Genomic DNA, 24,318 nt, shown 5'->3' with positions numbered 1-24,318 from the left:
TTGTTTCTTTCCTTCTGCTAACCTTGGGTTTGGTTTGTTTTATTTTCATTGGTCCTTGAGATGCACTGTCAGTTCATTTATCAGACGTCTTTCTTGTTTTTTTTTTAACTAATGGTGCTTATTCTTATAAAATTCCCTCTTAGTAATGGCTTGCCATATCCCAGAAGTTTGAGTATGCTATGTTCCCATTTTCACTTGTTTTGAGAAATTTTTAAATTTTCCTTTTGATTTGTTCAATAAAGCGATACTTGTTCAAAAGTATGTTGTGTATTCTTCATGTATTTGTAAAATTTGTAAGTTTCTTTTGTTGTTTATTTCCAGTTTTATTCCACTGTCAGAAATGATATAGGATACGATTGAAAAATTTTTTAAAATGTCAAGACTTGTTTTGTGGCCTAATAGATGGTCTATTCTAGGGAATTTTCCATATGCTGATAAAAACATGTATATTCTGTAGCTGCTGGATGAAATAATCATACACTTATGTTAGGTCTATTCAACCTATATTATAACTTCATGCTAATGTTTCTTTATTAAGTTCTTGTCTGGATGATCTCCTATATAAGGACACAACAAAAAAAGAAAAATATTGATGAACATTCTTAATGAATATATATGCAAAAATTCTCAAAATACCAGCAAATAGAATCCAACAACACATCAAAAAGAAAATTCACCATGATCAAGGTGAACATATCACAGGGATCCAATAATGATTCAACATATGCACATCGATAAATATAATGCATCACAAAAACAAAATGGAGTATAAAATCATATGATCATTTCAATAGATGTAGAAAAGGCATCTGATAAAATTCAACATCCCTTTGTAATAAAAGCCCTGAACTAATTAGGCATAGAAGGATCATACCTCAACAAAATTAAGGCTATGTATGACAAACAGCTGACATCATTCAGAGCAGGGAAAAGCTAAAAGTGTTTCCTCTAAGATCTACAACAAGACAAGGGTGCCTGCTCTCACCTCTATTATTCAATATTGTGCTGAAAATTTTAGCCAGAAAAATTATACAAGAGAAAAAATAAATAAAAATACAATTAGGTGCAATTAAAATGCACCAATAAATATGTGAAAAAAAGAAAAAATACACTGCTTTGGAAAAAAAGCATTAACAAGTAGGAAAGGAGATAGTCAATTTATCCATGTTTATAGATAATACAATTCTTTATAGAGAAAAATCTCAAGAATCCACCAAAGGACTATTAGAACTGATAAATAAATAGAATAAAGCTGCAGGATACAAAATCAACACCAAAAAATACCAGTAGCAGTTTTATACAGTAGTAATTAATTTTCTGATAAAGAAATCATGAAAGCAACTCCATTTGCAATAGATACAAAAATCCCACAAAATACCTAGGAAAACAGTTACCCAAAGAAATGAAAGACCTCTATGATGAAAGTCACAAAACACTGATGAAAGAAATTAAAGATGACACAAAAATGTAGTAAAACCTCCCATCTTCGTGGATTGGAAGAATGAATATTGTTAAAATGTCCATGCTATCCAAAGAGATTTATAGATTCAATGAAATTCCTGTCAAAATATCAATGGCATTCTTTCTAGAACTAGAAGAAAATCCCAAAATTCATATGGAAGACAAAAGAGTCCAAATAGAGAAAGCAATCTTGAATGAAAGAAATAAAGCTGGGGATATCACAATTCCTTATTTCAAGACATTACAGAGCCACAGCAGTAATGGCAAAAAAAAAAAATGGACAGATAGATCAACAATACAGAATAGAGACCCCAGCTAAAGGAACGCATCTCAAGTCAACTGATTCTTGATAAAGGCATCAAAAATATACATGGTAAAAGGGACAGTCTCTTCAATAAATGGCACTGGAAAAACTGTATACACATATGCAGAATATTGAAACTCAATCCCTACCTCTCATCCTGTATAAAAATCAATTCAACATGGGTCAAAGACTTAAATGTAAGGTCTGATACTATGAAACTAGTAGAAGAAAACACACAAAACCCTTCAACATATCAAGGTAGGTAATGATATTTTGGATATGATTCCCAAAACACAAGAAGCAAAAGCAAGAATAGAAAACTGGTATCATATCACACTGAGAAACTTCTGCACAAGTAAGAAACAATCAACAGCATGAACAGAGAACCTACAGAATGAGAGGAAATATTTGCCAATTATTCACCTAACAAAGGATTAAAATCTGGAAAATATAAGGATCTCAAAAACTTTAACAGTAAGACCACAAGTAATCCAATTTAAAAATGGGTGAATGACCTGAATGGACACTTCTCAAGAGAAGAAATAAAAATAGCCAACAAATATATGAAAATTTGCTCAATATCCTTAGCAATTAGGAAAATAAAAATCATAACTATGCTGAGATTCCCGATCACTTCAGTCAGAGTGATAGTTATCAAGAATATAAATGACAATTTCTTGCAAGGATGTGTATGATGGAGAAGATACACTTGCACATTGTTGGTGGGACTCCAAATGAATACAATCACTTTAGCAATATGGAGATTACTCAAAAGTCTAAGAATGGAACCATCATAAAACCCAGGCATACTGCTCCTTTGTATATATCCAAAAGAACTAAAATCAGCACATTATAGTTGGTGCATGCATGCCAATGTTTAAAGTAGCATAATCCACAATAGTCAAATTAAAGAAATAGCCCAGTGCCCATAGATTTTACTCAGCCCTAAAGAAGAAGGAAATTATGTCATTTGCTGGTAAATGGGTGGAACTGGAGAACATCATACTAAGTGAAATAAGCCAAACTCACAAAATCAAGGGTTGAATATTTTCTCTCATATATGAAAAAGAGAAAGGAATTTTTAAAATAATTTTTATATGTGGACACAATGCCTTTATTTTATTTTATGTTGTGCTGAGGATTGAACCCAGGGCCTCATGCATGCTAGGTGAGAACTCTACCTCTGAGGCACAACCCCAGCCCAAATGAGTTTTTTTTAAAGGGGATGATCTCAATAGATGCAGAAAAAGCATTTGACAAAATACAGCACACCTTCATATTCAAAACACTAGAAAAACTAGGGCTAGTAGAAACACACCTCAACACTGTAAAAACTTTCTATGCTAAATCCAAGGCCAACATCATTCTAAATGGAGAAAAATTTTGAAAGCATTCCCTCTGAAAACTGGAACAAGACAATTCTATTCAACATAGTCCTGGAAACTCTAGCCAGAGCAATTAGACAGACAAAAGAAATTAAAGGGATACGAACAGGAAAAGAAGAGCTCAGACTATCACTATTTTCTGATGACATGATTCTATATTTAGAAAATCCAAAAAAGTACAACAGAAAACTTTTAGAACTAATAAATGAATTCTGTAAAATAGCAGGATATAAAACTAACACTCATAAATCAAACACCTTCTTATACATCAGTGATGAATCCATGGAAAGAGAAATTAGGAAAACTACCCCATTCACAATAGCCTTAAAAATGAAATACTTGGGTATCAAGACATTGCTGGTGGGACTGAAAATTGGTCCAACCATTATGGGAAACATTATGGAGATTCCTCAGAAACTTGGAATGAACCACCATTTGACCCAGGTACCCACTCCTCAGTTTATATTCAAAGGACTTAAAATCAGCATAGTACAGTGATGCAGCCACATCAATGTTTATAGCAGCTCAATCCACAATAGCTAAACTATTGAGCCAACCTAGATGCCCTTCAACAGACGAATGGATAAAGAAAATGTGGTACATATACAGAATGGAATATTACGCAGCTTTAAAGAAGAGTGAAATTATGATATTTGCCAGTAAATGGATGGAGCTGGAGAATATCATGCTAAGTGAAATAAGTCAATCCCCCCAAACCAAAAGCCAAATGTTTTCACTGATTTGTAGATGCTAATTCACAACAAGGGGGTGGGGGATAGAGAAGAATAGAAGTACTTTGAATTAGACAGAGGGGAGTGAAGGGAGGGGAGGAGCTATGGGGGTAGTAAGGATAATAGAATGAATCAGACATTTTTATCCAATGTACATATATGACTATACAACCTGTGTGATTCTACATCATGTACAACCAGAAGAATGAGAAGTTATACTCCCAGTTATGTATGATGTGTCAAAATGTATTCTACTGTCATGTATAACTAATTAGAACAAATTAAAAAATTAAATAAAAATATAAATTTGACTCACCCCAAATAGGAAGTTGTAGGTATTAAAAAAACAGTTGGGGGAGGATCTCATGAAAACAGAAGGAAGACCAAGGAAAAAAAGGAAGGGGTTTTCGGGGGACAAGGGGGCAGCATGGGTAAGAACTGGGGTATGAAATCTACCAAATGATGCTGTGTCTAGGTACAATTATACTAGTGAATCCTGCCTTTATATGCAATGTACCAATTAAAATAGTAATAATAGAAGGCAGGTCAGTAGAATAGAGTGAGCAGATGAGGGGGAAAGTATGGGAATGTACTGGGGAATGAGGTCCATCAATTTGTGTTATTTAACAGGGCTGGGGATGTAACTCAGTGACAGAAATGTAGGTATTTTAAAAATCAACACAAATATAGCCTAGTGAAGTCCACTTCTATGTATAACTGTAATGTACCAATAAAAACCAAAACAAAGAATGCTAACAACAAAACCCTGGTAAGGATGTGGAGCAAAAGGAATTCTGTTGGTGGGAATGTAACTTAGTAGATAGAGCAACTGTGCAGAATATGGAAGGTTCTCAAAAAACTAAAGCTCGCTCTACCATAAGATCTAGCTTCTGGGTATACATCCCAAAGGAAACGGAATCAGAATTTCAAAGAAATCTCTGCATGACCATGTTTATGGTAGTACTAGTCACAATAGCTAAGTTACAGATTCATCCTAGGTGTCCCTCAGTAAATGAGTGGATAAAGAAAATGTGGCATATATACACAATGAAGGATTGCTGGACCACAGAGAAGCATGGAATGCTGCCATATGCTGAAAAGTGAATGACACTAAAGGAGATTATGTTAAGTGAAATAAGCCAGACACAGACAATTCCCGCATGTTGTTTTTCATATGGGGAAATTAAAATACTAGTCCATGTGACTGTTTGAATACAGACTAGTGATTACTTGAGACAGGAAGGGTGTCGGGGCTGGGAAGAGGGAAGGCTGAATGATGGGTATAAAAGCAGAAGTAGTAAGTGCTACTGCCCCACTGTGGACTAGTTCAAGGTGACTAGTTCAGAATACCTGTTACATACTCTATGAAGATCTAGAAGGAGCTCCAAGGCGCCAAACAGAGAGAAGTGGTCAGGAGAGGGGACACCTGACTGGCCTGACCTGATCAGGGTGCACTGTGTGTGTGTGCGCTGGGCTATCCCACGGAGTCCCACTCCTGTGCATGACTAATACACAGGAGTAAAGTGTAAAATGAGGAAAGAACGGATGACCAGCATTTAATATATGTAATTGATAATCTAGGAGCAAAATGAGGTAGGGACATGGTTGAAAACAGAATGCATAATGTTATATTTTATGACAGTAGAGAAATGATGTGATTTTTAAAAAGTGTGTGTGTGTGTGTGTGTGTGTGAGAGAGAGAGAGAGAGAGAGAGAGAGAAGATATAGGGAAAGAGGAGAGGAGAACCAGGTCATTTGTCATTGTAAGACAACAGGTGAAAGTTAGCGGATGAAACCAGATAGCAAAATGATGAGTGAGAAAATAGAGGATTAAAGGCATTCAAACCCATAAAACGAGGGTGACTAATGGAACAAAGCAGGAACCTTCCTAAACACTAAATTTTAAAATCAAAGAGCAGAGACAGCCCCGTCGCACGCATCAGGACATGAATGTTGTAGATTACAATGCGAGACGCGTGATGGTGTGGAGAGCGACGGTGTCAGTCCTATCAACAAGTGTGAGTGGGTTTAATGCACATAATAAAATGAAAAGGACGCAATTTGGCTCACAAAGCAAAATCCAACTATCTTCTGCATATAAACTATCTTCAACTCTATAAAAAATCTATTAGTAATTTTACTAGGATTGCATTTACCAAGATATAATGGTAGCAAAAAATCTCATTTACAATGGCAACAAAGATTAAATTTTCTGTAATAAACCTAACGGGAATATACACAATGGGTATCATGGAAATTTAACGGGGCTGGGGATGTAACTCAGTGACAGAAATGTAAGTATTTTAAAAATCAACACAAGATTTAGAAGCAACCATGAGTGGATTCCTTTATCGTCTGAGTGTAAGAAAAGGCCTTTCAACTACAGCTCAATGTTTGAATGCAATAAAAAAATGATGCATTGAACCACATTTTATTTGGTGTAACAAAACACTTAAAACAATGTTACTCCAAAAGGTAGAAATAAAGGAGAGGGGCCTCGAATGTGGCTCAGTGGTAGAGCGCTTGCCTAGCGTGTGTGAGGTACTGGGTTTGATTCTCAGCTCCACATATCAATAAAATAATGGTCCATTGACAGCTAGAAAATATTTTAAAATAATAATAATAAAAAATAAAGGAGTGGGGGAAACTGTAAACGGCAAATGAAAGAATCAGAAACCAGCAGTAGTGATTCTAATACCAAATAAGAAGCAGACATTATTACAGACTGCATGACCAATGGGATTCTATAACATGTATAATCAGGAAAATGAGAAATTATGCCCCATTTATGTATGATATATCAAAGTGCATAAGTGCATTCTACTATCATGTATCACTAATTAAATTTTTTTAAATTATAAAAAAGAATTCAACCACTAAGCATTAATGTTACCAGTAGCAATGACCAAGGGGTAGAAGACACATAAGTATCTACACACCAAAATCCACAAAAACTTCTGTGCAAAGTCAATAGTGATCATATATACAGCCAGCCATTGGTTCGGGGATACAATAGTAGCAAAAATCCAAACTACAATGTCAAGAAAGAGATTATTTAGTAATAAGTCTAATGGAAATATGGAAAATTAGTATCAAGAAAACAGGGCTGGGTTTGTAGCTCGGTGGTAGAACACTTGCTTAGCACTTACCAGGCCCTGGATTCAATCACTAGCACCGAAGAAACAACAAAATAAAACAGACAAGAAACTGAAAAGAAAATTTAACAGCATTCCCGGAAGACACAAAAGTAGACTCGAACAAACAGAAAGTCATTTATGTTCTTGGGCGAGATAATTCAACGTTGTAAACATGTCAGGTCCACCTAATTAACATATAAATTTAATTCAATCCAAGTAGAATTATCAAGTGATTTTTTCTATAGAGCTGGACAAGTGGATGTTAAAATTTATAAGGAAAAAAATGAACACATAAGAACTAGGAAATCACTGAAAAAGAACCAGGCATATTTCACCAGTGGATATTACAGCTGAAAGCCTCTAACTATATCTTACTGTAACCTAAGGAGGCAGAGAGGCCAGAGCAACAGAGATTCTCAGGAAAAGACTCATGGGCATGGGAACTTCTAAAATATGAGAAAAGTACCATCTCAAAGGATTGGGGCAAAGATGGACCTTTTAATAAATGTTGCTAGGACAACTAGATAGACATTTGGGGAAAAAAGATCCCCATACTTTACACCATACATAAAAATAAACACCAAACAAGACTCGTAAGCAAGTATAGGCAAATTCCTTTATAGCTGGAGTGTAAGAAAAAGTCTCTGACTAGGGCTCAATGTTTGAATGCAATAAAAGAAAAAAAATGATGTTGAACCACATTTTATTTGATGTGACAAAAATTCTTGAAGCAGTCAAGAGATATGTAACAAACTGGGAAAACTTTCAATGTGCATTACAGATCAGGAGTTGATATCCTTGATACATAAATAACTCTTGGAGATTGATGGGGAAAACATTTTTAAAAACCCTGAAAATTGAGCAAAAGACATAAATAGGCAATTCAAAAATTATATAAAATTGTCTCAAACACTGGAGATGTCAATTTATAATATGAAAAAGTAAATTATCTTACATATAAGTTTGACAAAAATTAAACTTAGACCACACAAGCCATAGGCAAGGCTGACACATTGCTAAAGGAAATGCAAATCAGTTCAACCATAAGGAAGAACATATAGCAGCACCTAGCAAAACTTACGTATTAATCTACCTTTTGATCCAGTAATCCTGTCTTCTAGGAATTTACCCTGCAGATAAACCTTCAACAATAGAAATCATGAAATTGCACAAGTTCCTTTATTGAAACAATGTTTGCAAGTGAAAAATGTTAAAACTTATACATCCACATATGAGAATGATTATAATAAACTAATGTTTAACCACACAATGAAGTACTATGCAGCTGTATAAAAGAATAAGAAGGACCTCTACAAACTGATACAAAATGCTACTTAGCTATCTATAATATGTCACCTTTTCAAGTATAAGAGGATATAAAATATACACTAAATTTCTAATATTTGCAAAAAAATACAAGGAATTAATGATATTGATTTCTCACAGGGGATGGTGGAAATGAGATAAAGTAATTGGTATGCATATTTCTACATCAACTTTTTGGTACAGTTGGACTTTTAGAACCCTGTTGTAATATTTATCATGTTTGAAAAAACATCAGTAAGGATGGGGGAAAATAAGCCTAAAATTAAAAACAAAGGGAAACAAATAAACCTAAATTTATTTCCAATAGACACATAACTACACCCTAGGGAAATATAAACAGAAATAAATAACTTTTGAACACAATATTTTGTACATACTCAGACTAGAGACAGAACTGTAAGTATAAGTGAATTTTGTTCCACAAAGTAGCGTAGTTTGTGGACATTTTAAGTTGAACAAGTAAAATAATGAAGGTCAAGCTTCTCACTGTCAGAGGAGGGGGTTACAAATATGGAGTGGGGTGGCGAAGGCTAGACAGAGCCCTGGGTTTGGGGCTGGAACTGGGTGTAACAGTGAATTCCAGGTTTCTAATATAGCAATTGATGGTAGATGATTGACAGATGGATAGATGAAAAGATACAGGTATGTGTATGTCTCATGTTTATTCATTGTGAGAACCTAGAAGCAATGATACCTACTATTTCCCAGATGTGGGTTTGTGAGTGTCCTCATCCACTAAAAACTACCAGTGTTAGCACAGAGAAAGCTCAGGTCTTGTGCCCCAAAGAGGAAGTTTTCAAGAACAGATGGAGACATATGAGAAGGTCAAAGGAATCATCTTGGAGGGGCTCTCACTAGCTAAGTCTGGGACTATCTGAACATAAAAATAAGGAATGATGGCAATGAGTTTCAGCCTACTGAATAAAACAAGAGCCTGAGAATCTTTACTAAATAAATAAATGAATCCATTGAAAATAGGAGAGAAGGGAGAACTCTCCTACCAAGGATGTTGACTAACATGCAGAAGGAATGATGGGATTAAAAATTGGCATTTGGTGAACATCTTTATAGTTGTTTAGGTAAAAATCATCAATAACTTCTAAAACTAGGAAGTCGAATGAAGACCAAGATGTTTATATACTCCAGAAAGATATCTGTGCAAAATACTTCCATGTTACAAAAAACAAAACAACAACCAAAAAAAAAAATATACAACAACAGTTACACACTGGAAAACACCTTAGTGAGCATCACTCTAAGTGATCAACATTAACATCAGCAGGGAGGAGCAAATGGATGCCACAGGCGTCTGATATAACTAACTGAAAAGAACATGATGTCATTTCTGTGACTCCCCTGACAAAATGTATAACCCAAATCTAATCATGAGGACACCTCAAACAAATCCAATTTGAAAGACAGTCTACAGAAGAATTTTCAAAAGTCAAGGACATGAAAGTCAATGAACGACTGAGATTCAAGGAATTTGGAGGGGGGTGACAACTAGACATGGCATGTTATCCCAAACTAGAATTTGTTTAAATGTAATATAAAGCTGCTAACTGACCCAATGGGCAAAACTGAGGTTACTTCCACATCAATTTCTTGGTAATTGTATTGAGGTGGCATTGGAAATGTACTTTAATCCTTTCAAAGCAAAACAGTGAGAGATGGATTGTGGGGAGGAGGGGGGAGAGAAGAGAGGGAGGAGGAATACGACCCATCAGCAGCGAAGGAAACAGGCAGAGGGTTTAGGAATGTTCCTGGCTCTACTCTTGAGACTTCTCTGAAACTCTGTGAAATGAGGAGTTAAACATCTTTGGTGGGACAGAGATTGACCAAGGCTGACCATGGTGGAGGCTGAGAGATGAATTTCTGAAATCCTGGTATTATCTTCTTCACTTTTGCACATGTTTGAAACGTTTCATGATAAAGACAATCCATTATTCCCCATCCCTGGTACTCTGTGTCCTCGTGGTCTCTGCTGTTACCCCATCCCTGGCCAAGATGACGGTGATAGCCCCTTGGCCGCTCCACCTGCAGCCTTTCTGGACCCTGTAAGGAGATCCCCCTCCTCACTAGGCAGATGCTGTTTTAACTATCCGAGGCAGGCTCCCCTCCCCTGTTTAAAACTCCCCCAGGCTCCCCAGTGCATTAAAGTCCTTGTTCTGCACAGGCAACACTGCTGTCTCCTCTGGCTCTTTCTTAACACTCTCCTCCAGGCACATTGACCTCCTTGATCCCCAAGGGTGCTGAACTTTGGTCACTCTCAGGGCCTTTCTCTTTGCTGTCCCCTCTACCTGGAATGGTTTGAGAACTCCACCTTCCCATCATTCCAGTTCTGTTCCATGTCACCTCCTCAGAGACACCCCTCAGGTGGCCCCTTGTCCTCTCACACCACTCTCCGGTGCCCAACATGTGGCTACATGAAACTGTCGAATTGCTGCCTGTCCCTTTCCCTACTCCCCACCAGAATATAACGACCGAGAAAGCAGGAGACAGCCCCATCCCTGTCATGGATGCTGCAGTACCTGACACTTACTAAACATGCCATAAATGAGATGAGTGACATTAGGGTAAATCCCCTGGGTAAGTTCCTTAATCTTCCTGGGTCATGATGGGCTCATTTGCAGGATGGGAGTGATCCCTTCTGCATATCTCACGATGGTGAACAAAAATCTGTGTGCACATGTGCCTGAAACATGCAAAAAATTTATGTATATGACTTTTATTGTAACACATGATATTGAGATTTTTGTCAAGATAATTTTCTAATTTGTCCCATTTCCATCAGAATAAATTCCAAGTTGTTTAGCATGGCACACAAGGCCCTGTGATCTCGTCTGTTTCTCTCTGGCCTTCTTTCCCGATCCCAGAACCTCACTAAGTCTCCCCAAACATATGGTGGCATCCTCGATCCTTCGGCTTCTGCCCACAGGCCTCCTCACAAGACAAACCCTCTCCTCTGCCCCACAATTCTGCCTGGGAAATAGCCACTTAGATTCCAATAGTCAATGAAATGTCCCTCCTTTTTTTTAAATTTTTTTTATTGGTTGTTCACAACATTACAAAGCTCTTGACATATCATATTTCATACATTAGATTGAAGTGGGTTATGAACCCCCAATTTTACCCCAAATGCAGATTGCAGAATCACGTCGGTTACACATCCACAATTTTACATAATGCCCTATTAGTAATTGTTGTATTCTGCTACCTTTCCTATCCCCTACTATCCCCCCTCCCCTCCCCTCCCATCTTCTCTCTCTACCCCATCTACTGTAATTCATGAAATGTCCCTCCTTATGAGGCTTTCCTGAGCACCCGACATCCTCTCCACCTCCAAACCTACCGCCGTGTGCCTGGTCATCTGCCACTGTATTTCCTGATCTGATTTATTGAACTTGCTGATTTTTGTGACTGTCTTTTGCACTGGACTGTGAGCTCCCTGAAAGCAGGGACTATATCTTATTCATTTGCTTATCTCCCCACCAACGAACTCAGAAAAAGCCCTTGATAAAAGATTATTGGATTATCATCATCACCCGCATACATACCCTCACAGAGTTCCTGAGACCATAACCAATGGAGGCACGATTTTGCAGGGTAAAAAAACAGAGATGGGGTGTGGGTCAACAGGGCTGAAACCATAGTTCTTGGGCAAATCAATTCCCCACCTGAACTTCAGTTTCTTTTTCTACCCAAAGAAGCGAACTGGGCAATCTATAACCTGCTTTCCAATATTACATTCCATGCCTCCCATCCCTTAGCAGCAGGAACTTGAGGTAATGGATTAGCTGCAAAATTTATCCCCTAATTGGGATGTCAGGAGTGTGGTTGCACCGGGCCTCGTGGAGAGGGGTTAGATTTTCCATCAAGAGCCTGCAACCCCCAGGTCTGAACCAGCCTAAGCCAGAGGTATCCTTCATGCTTTCCTGCACAGCTCTGATCTGACCTTAATGATCCCTCCTCTCTGTAAGCGATCCATGGAGCTGTAATTACTAATTGATGTTTGTAAAGTCTTTGAAATTCTCAGGTGACAGATGTAATCAAAGGCCAATTTATTATGATAATTGTTATTAGTACAGCTTCTCATTATTTGTTGATGTTAACGGCAGGGCCAGCAGGTGTTTTAAGACTGAGCAGGGGATTGAGGCTGGTCACATCTGGTGGGAGTGAGAGAAAGTGTGGGTGCTTTGAGGATTTCGGATCTTTTAGAGGCTCCTGCTGGTTCCAGTCCAGTAATATTTCTCCACGTAGCCACTCTGTGGAGCTGAGAATTGGCGTGAGGAGGGCGCTAAAGGCACAGGACTGCATTTTTGCAACCACAGTTTCCAATGCAGCTCACCTTTGGGTTTCTAGAATATTCTTCAGGAGGTCCTAACCTTTCAGAGTCTTGGCTTGCTCATGCTAAATGAGGATACACAGAGTGTCAGTGTGCACTCACTGTGTTGAAGAATGGGTTTGAGGTGAGCCATCACAGACACAGGAACAAACATAAGTGGCATCCAGGACTAGGATGGTGACACTGGGGATGGGAAAACTGTGTGGGTTGGAGAGAACTTTAGAGTGTAGAGCAGATAAGACATGGTGATGATCAGACACAGAAGGTGAGGGATCTTGGGCAATTCAGACTTTACTGAAACAGGAAAGACTTAGGGGTACTTTTGGAGAAGATGAATGAACAACTCACTTTTTCTAAACTACTCCCTACTATTTTCAACAGTCTTCTTAAGTTTGGTTCCTGTCAATCACTTCTATTCTGTAGCCCAATAAATTGAATTTACAAGTTGGCAAAGTAGGAGGTCATGATGCAAAAGATGAGAAGTTCACCTTCCAAGAAGGACCTGCAGCAGGAGTGTCCCAATTCTCTGCTTGTCTTTAAGTACAATGTGCCCACCCTTCTTTGAAATCTCACTCCCTTCTAGCCAAGTGCCTACTGCACCAGGGTGTTTTGGTGCACCTGGACTTGGCTGACTTTGTCCTTCTTCCCTGAATTCCCTTGTCCCACAACCTGTTCATAGTCCGTTCAGATTTGATTGATGGGTTTTAAAAGACTGGGCCCTGGCAGGTTGTACTTATTTCCTCTGCATCTCCACACTCTGGCTCCCACATGCCACCTCGGCTATCCGAATAATGATGGTTGACAGTGAATGTTGATTTTTTTCCCCTAGTATCATAACCATATTCATTGTTCAATATTTACAAACATTCTTATGAAGTTGATACTCCTAGAGCATCAAGTTTTTCAAAACAAGAAAGAGACTCAGGGAGCTTAATTCACTTGCCTAAGGTCACATAGCTGAGCAGTAGGCAACATGCAACAGGAAAGAACTCATGCTAGGCATATTCATCAAAAACACTGAGGTGAAACAAACTTGGAAATCCATTAATCTTATTTAATAGCATTAATTAGTGGAATGAATGCCATTTTATAGCACAAGATATAGAATCCTTCAGTACAAATGGCTCCATTAAATTCTAATATTTTAAGGTCAGACCACACAGAATTGATATAAAAAGGACTAATTGAGTGTTCAAGCTAAGATGTTCTCAGGATACTGACCAGCATCCCTTCAGGACCACTTATGTAAAAATATATGTGATAAAGGCCCCATTTAGTGTCTTCCACAAAAATTATGTATGCTTCCTTCTATCAAGTAAGAGAAATCATGCAAACCTGCTAGATGCTTCTTTTTACCATGGCTTCTAGGAAGCTCAAGAGGTACAAATAATGGACCACTTCAGTAACCATCCATACTAGACCTCTAGCTCAATGACTTCCTTTCCTCAAGATTCTTATGCTAATTTAAAACATTTAACTGAATATGAATATATATGCATTCATATATAAATATATATGCATGGATATCTATAAATATACATGCTGAAATATTTGTGTATGCATATATTTAGATACCCATTTGCATGCACACACACACACACACACACACACATATATATATATACACATATGTGTGTGTGTGTGTGTGTGTGTGTGTGTATATATATATATATATATATATATATATATATATATATATATTCACATTAGCAACTATACCTTCATTTGAAAGGTACTTAGCAATTTTCAAAGAATAATCACATCTACATACTTTTTGCAAAGGTTTCAGTGAGCTTAGGAGGGCATTTCTCATCCCCATTTGACAGATGGGAAAATGGAGTTCTGGCAGGCAAGAAGTCAGTTCATGTCGCTAACAAAAGGCAGAACCACTTGGGGCTTCCCTCTTTCACCATTTTGGAGCAATTAGCCCGAGCTTTATGTGACCTTTAGTTTGGAGGGTCCTGGTGGAGGCAGAAACCTTAGCATATAGAAGCTTGGGCTGCTATTTCCATGAGTTTTTTGGGGACTGGAGTCTGAGCTTTGAAGGCTTAAGGGCCAGCTGACAAGATTATCAGCTGTCAACATTTGGGTAACCTTCATCTCCTTCTCCAAATGAATTTAAAGTATATTTGCATGGGAAGGAAAAATGTTCTTTCCCTCAGGTCTCGTACCATGATAATAAAATGTGTAAGAGCTGTGAGTGAATGAAAAAGTATATTGGCAACCAGGGAGCACTCATCTTGGTATTTGTACAAGGTGACACTTAGGGAATTGCCTTCTTACCTGAGGAGAGAAGTTGGGGCCCCGGCAGAGCTCTAACAGAAGTTCAGAGTTTTTAAGAGCAAGTGAAAAAGCTCAGCTGATAGAAGGGGGCCCTGCAAGCAGAGGTGCCCGAGAGGGAAGGCTGAGGCCCAGGAATCAGAATACCGTCAAAGGAGGCTTGGGCAGGTAGGTAGGGCATGAAGCTCACAGACAAGAACGAGGAGGGGGCCAATACACACCCAGTCTTTCCAGAGCAGCTACAGAAAGTTTACGATGCTAACCTTTGGTTCCAAATGCCCAGTTCAGAACTGCTCTACACTTCTAAAGGACTGCTGCAGAGTTAATAAAATCCAGAGATGGGTTCCTGATGTAGGACTATGGTGTCAAGTCGGCAGAAGGTAAGAGGGGGTCTTGGATTCTTGGCTTTCTATTACCTGGGTTCATTGCTGCTGGGTGAGGTACATATGAGGATTTCTGAGGCCTCTCACCACCCAGCATGGCAGTATGCGGGGAGCCTCACCCTCCAGAGTGGAACAGCGGTGTGGTGAGTATCAGACCTTTCTTTACAAGACCTCCCAGAGAATAAGCTGAAAGTCTCATCTCTCTATCAGTGTGCAGGAACCAACTCCATGAGACTCCAGGGGGCTTCTGACAATCTATCCATCCACTATCAGAAATGGAGGCACGTAGTGAGACCAAGGCAGGAAGTAGAGTAGGAGAAATTAGCTTGCTTAGTGTCTGAGACACAGCAAGTCTTCAGTGAAAGACAGTCCTCAGAATTTATGATAGGTCTGGGTATCAAGGGATTTAAAGGCAAGTCTGGTGGTCGTTAGGGATGTTTCCAATATTCCAGTTCTAGGAATGGGGCCAGAAGGCATGGCTTCTTTCATCTTCTAGTCAAGCATGGTCACATGGTTGTCATTGGCCAGTGGATTATGAAAGTTCTGTATAGCATTTTGCATGACAAGTTTTCTTTAATTAAGTAATTAGTTGGCTCTGGGGATTGAATCCAGGGATGCTTTACCACTGAGCTACATCCCCAACCCTTTTCATTCTGTATTTGTTTTGAGACAGGGTCTCACTAATTTGCTGAGGGTCTCACTTGTGATCCTCCTGCCTCAGCCTTCCAAGTGGCTGGGATTATGGGTATGCACCACCATGCCCAGATTGTGTGGAAACTTAGAGCCAGTGCTTATGCACCATATTCCTCTTTCTCTGACTTAGTGATTCTATCAAGATGGGCCATCCGTAGCCTTGAGTAACTATGAGAACATATCCCTTTGTTGACCCCTTTTGAATCCATAGTAGAATTGAACAATATTTCTTTCTGGCAATTCACTGAGATTTTGTCATTGTTTGTTACTGTAGAATCATTTAGTTTATCCTCACCATGATGAGAGTTTTCTCATAAGCTCCCTGATGGACTATCTAGAACCTAGTCTGCCACATGGTTACCTGTGTGGTCTTGACTCTAACCCACTTGAACTTGAATCTCCCATACCTCCTCATTCTATGCTCCTCTGAGTTTCTTGTATGTGACATAATAATCATAAATAAGAAAATAGGGTAGGAAGGGCAATATCCTGCCCTAGAGATAAGATCAATTATTTCAAAAGAGAAGACAGAAGCAGATGTCAGGCTTGAAAAATGTGTGCAAGAAGTTTAACTAAGAGGAATAAAACCTGGGATGCATCATTCTTGAGTTAGGGTAGTCAGTAGCTGGGATGTAGATGTGAGTCCTGAGGTTCTCCAGAGTTAGGGAGGTATGAGAGAAGTCTACTGGGCAGACTGGAATAAGCCAGGTAAGGATGCTACAGCCTGCCCCTCCCTCCAGAGAGGAAACTCAGGAGAGCAGCTAAAGGAAAAAGCAACACCCAAAGCTTTTATACATTGTCTCCTTCACTCTCCATCAAGCTTTCGAGATGCAGATCATTAATCACACTACACATCTTGAGATGTTAAGTAAACTGTTCAAGTCCATAGTGTTGGCAACAATCGTCACTCAAAACCAAATCTGGTCTGATGTTCAGCTCTCAGTTCTTTGCATCCCACCATGCCATGTGAAACCCATCCATGTGCAAACGTTCTTTTCACAGTGCCTGGGCACCACTTAACATAATTTCTTCCAATTCAGTCAGAGACACAGAATTATCCCTAACCCAGCCCTACCTAGATGATCCCAACTATTATAACGTGATTTTACTGCAAACATGGCGGCCCATTCAACACAGCATCTGGCTTCCAACTGCTCTCAAGAGGCAATTGAGTTCAAGAGCTGGAAGAGGAAGTCAGAGAATGAGAACAATCACCCTTCTACTCCCCACTTCTCTTATTTAGCTCAGTGCTTGGCAGAGGCATCGGCCAGGTTAAACGTACCCCTGCAGGATGAAAAGGATATGGCAAGGAAAGAGTTTTTTCCTCTGCATAAATAGAACATGCATAACAGCATTGCCCAACAAAAGGTGGCTTCTGATGGAGATTTGCATGAATTCACCACACTTGTTTTGCATCCAACCGTTAATTATGGTCCTTTCAACTTCACAATCATGGCTAATGGTGGTGGGGATGCAGAGAACAGTGGATTCAGCAGACCTCATTCTGGGAAGAGTGGGAGAGAAACAATACAAAACTGCACCCACCTGCTGTTTATAACTATGACAGCTACTCTGGGTACCATTTGGAAGATCTGGAGGAAATCAAGCTGCCCAGGTTCCTGGAGCTTGGCAAATGAGACATCAGGGGTTGGGGAGTCTTATTACTACAATGAAAGGAAAGTCCTTGAGGGTTCATCTGTGGTGGTGAACTGGCTCAGAACCACAACCCTCATTCAGAGGTGAATGGAAATTCAGACAGTACTGACATTTATTGGGTGCCTTTTACCATGCAAGAGCTTTTCGTATTTAATCCTCAAATGACTGTGTGAAGTATGGATCACTATTTCAGTTTATAAGTGAGGAAACTGAGACTCACAGAAATGAAATAGCTCACACCCTCATTCTGCCTTCATTCATTCAGTCTGATCAATATCCACTGCCATCCAACAAAGGGTTATTGAGTATCTACTGTGTGGACGGACTTCAAAGTCCATCCAACATAGCATAGAGGATACAACAACAAGCAAACAATGAACAAGTATCGACAATAAACAGAGTTCCTTAGTGCGGTGACAGATGCCTACAGTACACATAAATATGTGCCATTAAAATATGTCCAGTGTTATAAAGAAAAAGAAGGGGCTGAGTACCAGAGCTGGATCTTAGGTAATAAGATCGGGAATTTCTCAGAGGAGGTGACATTGAAACTGAGGGCTAAAAACGAAGAAGGTAATAGTTTTGCAAACAATGAAGAAAAGAGCGATTCAGGTAAAATGACAGCTTGCGTTAAGGCCCCAAAGTGGAAAACACATCTTGAAATGCTTGACAATCAATGTCTCAGGAAACGTTCAAGACAGGAGGGATAGCTGTGATGTAGACAGCACAGCCTGCTGTACCTGAAACACAGTGTAGGTTTGGGAACCCTTTGTAAGGAGAACATTGAAATAAAACAAGTCAGTCTATCAGAGAACAGTGTAAACAGGATGAAAGATCTAGAGATCACCATGCCATGTGAGAAATAAAGGAAAGCATTGCATGTTAAATATCAGTGAAATGGCTTGGTGGCCAAAGGTGGGTGGCTGTTACTGTCCTATCATCTCAGAAAGGTTGAGGCAGCAAAGAAAGATTTGATTTGTTCAAATCAATACAAGTGGCCAAGAGGGGAGAGTTAAAGAGACAAAATTTGGTTTTATATAAGGGGAAAAAAAACCCTAATAATTTTACCTGCTCCACAAAGGAATCAACTCCCTTTCACTCTAGAGAATTGCAGCAATCAAGCTGAATCCTAGCCAAGAAAGATTTCTGTAAGATTTCTTCCGTTGGGCTGGGGATGTGGCTCAAGCGGTAGCGTGCTCGCCTGGCATGCGTGCGGCCCGGGTTCGATCCTCAGCACCACATACCAACAAAGATGTTGTGTCCGCCGAGAACTAAAAAATAAATATTGAAGATTCTCTCTCTCTCTCTCTCTCCCTCCTCTCTCACTCTCTCTTTAAAAAAAAAAAAAAAAAAAAAAAAAGATTTCTTCCGCGCCCCTCACCCCCGCCGCCATTCTTGTCTAGATTAGATGGCACTTCAAAGTCCATCCAACTCTAAGGTGCTATAGGTGTATAATAGAGCTATATCTAAAACAACCTGTTCTAATATGGTCTGATTCATAAGAAACACAGGTGCTGAAAATTCAGTAGCAAGCACAGTACTCCCATCAACGGGCTACCTGGTCCTCAGTAAAATGCATCAGTGCGCAACTACAAGATTGCTAATATGAAAACATTTTCAACACAATGGCCTGTGAACAACTTAGTTCATGAAATACCTGAAAGGACTCTGAGAACTGTATCTTATCATGCATGTCAGACTTAAATTCTCTACAGCATTCCTAGGGCTGAATAAAAATACTTAATATTCATAGATCACTATAGAGTTTACAAAATGTCTTTGTCCTCGTGCAAGGATAGCTAGCCTTTAATGAGTGACTTCCACACTCTCAAACCTAATGATAAATGATTTGACATTATTTCACTTATTTATTTATTTATTTGGGGTCTGTTCCCCGCTAGAATGCAAACACTATGTGTGCAGAGAGCTTTTTCTCTTTGCCTTATGATGTATTTCCTGAGCTTAGTCAAATGCCTTTCTGATGTGCATCGGGTGCTTGATATATGTGCCTTTAATTAATCAATCATATCTAACTCTTTTAATAGATTAATTAAAGCCACAAAGCTACCGGTTTTTTGTACATAGGCAGTCTGATTGTAAAGGCTGAATTTACAGCCACTGTGCTAAGCTGACAAATTATCTTTAATATCCACAGAATAAAGAGGGGGAGACTGTTGTCTGATGTCTGGGGAGTAAAACCTCTAATTGATGTCCCGTGTCACTCTTGTTCTGCTGAGGTCACTCCTCTCTGTGCTTGGGTTGGGGAAATTTACTCTAGAACAACTTTGTCTTGAGTTCTGTAGACTTGGTTGGCTGCTTGATTTCATGCATATCTTGGTGGGAACATCTGGATCCTAAAATTCCCTTACTATGTCCTGCATAAATGTTGTAGGTAGGATATAGAGGGGTGAAATTGGTGGGGAGTAAATTATTCCATCTGTCCCACAATTCTCTGCAAAAAAATGTTCTTTTTTGTTTTCCTTTCATTTGTTTCAGTGGTATAGAACTGCACCAGTCTTGCTTTTTAATCTATTAGTTATATAAGTTTGCAAAATTCTGAGTTTTACTTGAACTATTTTTTTTTAAGAAGGGGAAAAGAACACCACTCTTTCCCCTGTCTAATCTAGAGTTTTTGTCTTTTGTCTTAGAGTTTCTGATTTTCATGTTCACTGATAGTGTCCTTTGTTGTCCCTGTTTTTCTTTGTAGATTGTTTTTTGGCTTTTCTATTATTAATTGAAAGTCCAACCTTGTGTTTAAAATTACAATTCATAATCCATGCATGCATGATTATGTCAAAATGAACTTCAATATTGTGTATTACTAGTATATAATAATAATGAGGTTAAAAATTACTTTTAAACATCTTCTTTGTCAAAAATAAAATAATAGTTATTTGTTCCCTTTTGTCCAAAAGAAGAAAATTAGCAGATTTTTGATTCACACTTCAATCCTCCAACCCTTTCTCAGTTTTGGTTGACATAGTAGTGAATTATGAACCCAAATCACAATTGTTCATTTTTCCATTATGTCTTTAAGTAATTATTTTTTACATTAACCTTCTGTTTTGGAACATATTTAGAGCAATTATTTAGCGTTAATGTAATGTCTAATTAGTTTCATGTTCACTGTGGATCTTTTAGCTCCATATTTGTCTATTCTTGATTTCTTTATTTTGATTCATTGCTTGGTCAATTGCTCTTTAAATGACTTATTAGGAGTAGGGCATGTGGGAGCCTCTGGTTACCAAGAATGTCTTTCTGATGTATTTGCACAAGAACAACATCTTGGCCGATCAGGAATTTGTGGGTTACAACATTTTCTCTAAAAAATCCTCCAATGTCTGCTGCCTTCTATGAGAGAGAAATCTGAGGAGCCAGCCAGAGATTTGCTACGGTAAGCATGGCTGCTCTCTACCTTCCTTTGACCTTTTCACCCAACTCTTTTCAGTAAAACATAATAATAAAAGACAGTAATTTGAAGCAATGTGTGATTTCTCCTTGCCAGAAAATACAACATTGAGTGCCCAGATCCGACTGTTCTTTCTCTTTCTGTTCCCATGAGGCCAACTGCAGACCCCTGACACTCTGCATAAGCATTCCTTCAATTTCCTTCTTGCCTGCTTGTCATTACTGGGAATCCTAGTTCCAAAATGAGAGTATGCATGACCTGGGATAGGAGATGTCAGTCATTAAATGGCCTGGCTCCTCTTGGAAGCAGGAATAGAAACAACTTCTAAGACAAGGCAATTTCAGAGTGGATCACTTCTTTTTTTCTCATTGGCAAAACCCTGTGTCTTAAAAAGAGGGTCTATGCTATGATGACTGGGAAACAAAGCTTCCAATCAATGTCCTGTGTCACCCCTGTTCTGCTCAGGGACAACCATGCTTGGGTTGGGGAAATTCCTTCTAGGAGACCATTGTGTTGGGTTCTGCAGACTTGGATCTATTGCTTGGTTTCATGATTATCTTGGTGGGAATGTGGAAAAGGATCCATGGGGCTCTTCCCAGCTTGGAAAACCTAACCCTATCTCTTGATTTGTGCCGAGGGCAGAGAAATCTACTTAACAGAGAGCTGTGCTGAAATGAGGGCACAGAGCTCTAAGAAGAAGATGGGCCCCCAGATGCTCCCTCCCATCTTTGTGTCTGCCTACTCAATACATCAGAGTGCTTCATGCAGAGGGAGGACCAGATGGACAGGTGGAAGGCAGTCTGGCAGCTTCTCTTTGTAGTTTTATATTCTCTGTGAGGAGTGTTGCTTGGACCAGTAATAAATGCAAAACTGAAATACCAAAGTGGAATTTAAATGAGCATGTAGACATTCTAAATGTTAATTAGCTCCTCAGTCCAGGTTTTGTCCCAGGCGATGACTGCCACTGACAGACTCAACTCTACCTTGGCCACCCAGAGCACGGACAGATCGTTCACCATACACTTCACCTAATCTCGCTTTGGTCTTGATCTTTCTTTCTTGGTGAATGTCTGCCTTCCGCACCTATATTGCATAACATGGCATATGCCAGGCTTCCTTCCATTTCTATAAGCTCCTGGAAGGCACATAATAACCACAGTGTGAACCACAGGGCTTGTTTATTGAATGAATTCTGGAAATATATCATGTGTTCATAAAAGGATCCCAGATGACAAATACCAGCTCATGGTACAAGAAGGACCAAATATATTGTGCTTGCAGAAAAAAAAAAAAAACAGATAGGTGTGCTTTTAGAGAAGGCAGATGGTAGAAAGGATCTGCAGTGAAAGAAACAGCAATTAAGAAGGGGACCACATTATTTCTATAGACCCCTAAGAGTGTAGACCAAGAGCAATATGTGGGTGCCATAATCAAAGAGATATTTAAGGATGTATATGACAAAGCTTTCTTGGAGCCATAGTCCTTAAAACCACCCCAAAGATCAACAAAGTAAAGTATCTATACTTTCAGGTACTCAAAAATAAGCACTAATACCAGTTAACTGTCACACTGTAATAGTGACTGAAGCTCTATTGAGTGTGTGTGTGTGTATGTGTGCGTGCGTGTGTGTGTGCGCGTGCTCAATAATTTTTAGGATCCTTTCTAATCCTGTAGTTATTTTTATGACTAGACCACTACTTGATCAAAGAAATATTTGACATCAAAACAGTTACCTTGTTACTGGGAGAAAAACTATTTTCAAACGAGACTAATGGTAATGTCAAGGGAATAGTATTCACAGGTGAACTAAAACATGCAAGTGCATTCATACCAAGGTAGCTTGCTAGTTATTACTACTATAGATAAGGAAGTTCAGGCTCAGGAAGACCATGTGATTTGCTCAAGTGCAGCACCTTCTCCATACTCTAATAGAGGAGGCTGCAAATGATTTCCATAAAGAGCAGCAGAATAAATGTTCTAGGCTTTCTGGGGTGCACAGTCTCTATTGCACTTGCTCAACCTTACTATCAAACATTGGCATAGCCATTGAGAAAATGCAAAGGAACAGGCTCAGCTGTATTTAAAAACAACTTTATCGAAAACCCCCAAAAGCATAGGTCTGGATTTGACCCCCAGTTTGTCAACCTCTACTCAGCTTTGCTGAACCTCTCATGGGAGAATGGGAAACCCAAACAAGGCAAGAAATGGCCTCTTTGTGGCCAGACTTACTCCGTTTGCTTTGCTGAGTGCCTGGAAGTAGATGCTGTAGCTTTTCAGTGGGGAGAGAGGAGGGTTCCAGTAGCCATTGTATGTCTTGTTGTCACCCACTGTAAACGGCTGAGTGACAGGCAGGTTGGCAGGCTTCAGTTCAGCAGCAAAGTAGTGCAGAGAATCCAGGCTGGAGGCATTCCTGTAGCTCACAGGGACCGAGAAGCACTCGATGATGTCAGCCGCCCTCCGGGACTTCTGAAGTCGCTCCTCCTTGACCACCAGCTGATAAACGCTGGATGGGAAAGAGGAGAGACAGATGAGCAACCCTCTGGAGGGATAAGCTCCTTAGTTCTCAAGGAATTGGCACAACTTCTTCCATAGGGAAACACTGTTGTCACTTCAGCTATCCCCCCTTCCCCAGCTTTAGGTTTTCAAACCTAGAGCTCTGTAGAGATCTGTTTCCGTTCAGAGGTCCCAACTCAGCTGCAATTGACATGTCCAAAATGCAACTCAGCCCCAACACCTACAAGCCTGGTGTATCTCCTCCTTCATTTCTTTCTTGACTAAGGGGTTGCACCATCTCTCAGGTAGCCAGAATCTGAATTTAGGGCTCATCCTTAGTTCCTACCATCTTAGTTCTCACTCTCCTCCTCTACTCAACAAGCCCGATGGTCGTGACCTTGGCAGTGTTCCCCCGCTGCCCATCTTTTACCCTTGGACTGCTAATGCCTAGGTTAGGCACTTCCCTACCTTTTGCCTCGACTCAACTGGTCTCTTTGCCTCTAATTGATTTGGTCAATTAATCAGTTCACCCATTGATCTTCCTAATCATATACCACTGTCCCTCTTCAGGTACTTGGTGTCTATCCAGTCCAACTATTTAGTATACTCTAAACTCCTCATCTTGGCATTTGAAGCCCTGTGTACCTGGCTTACCATCTTCCTTTGAGAACATCTTCTCAAGAGACCCTCCCCACTTATTCCAGCAGCTCCAGAT

The 24,318-nt window shown here is 39.4% G+C and overlaps 1 protein-coding gene across 9 annotated transcripts in view; it reads right to left on the bottom strand.

Annotated features, from left to right (window-relative positions):
* The window catches only part of PTPRT (protein tyrosine phosphatase receptor type T), a gene marked incomplete at both ends in the record, with an annotated part of 1,075,443 nt that overhangs the window by 217,702 nt on the left and 833,423 nt on the right, over nt 1–24,318 (bottom strand). For all 9 annotated transcript variants that reach the window (XM_081292389.1, XM_081292384.1, XM_081292383.1 and 6 more), the window contains one exon: nt 23,340–23,613. In XM_081292389.1, the coding sequence (XP_081148515.1) occupies nt 23,340–23,613 (274 nt within the window). The remainder of the gene's footprint in view (nt 1–23,339; nt 23,614–24,318) is intronic.

The sequence above is a fragment of the Spermophilus citellus genome (assembly GCF_964194105.1).
Source record: "Spermophilus citellus genome assembly, chromosome: 4".
NCBI classification, from domain to species: domain Eukaryota; kingdom Metazoa; phylum Chordata; class Mammalia; order Rodentia; family Sciuridae; genus Spermophilus; species Spermophilus citellus.
This window is presented reverse-complemented; position numbering and strand designations above follow the sequence as displayed.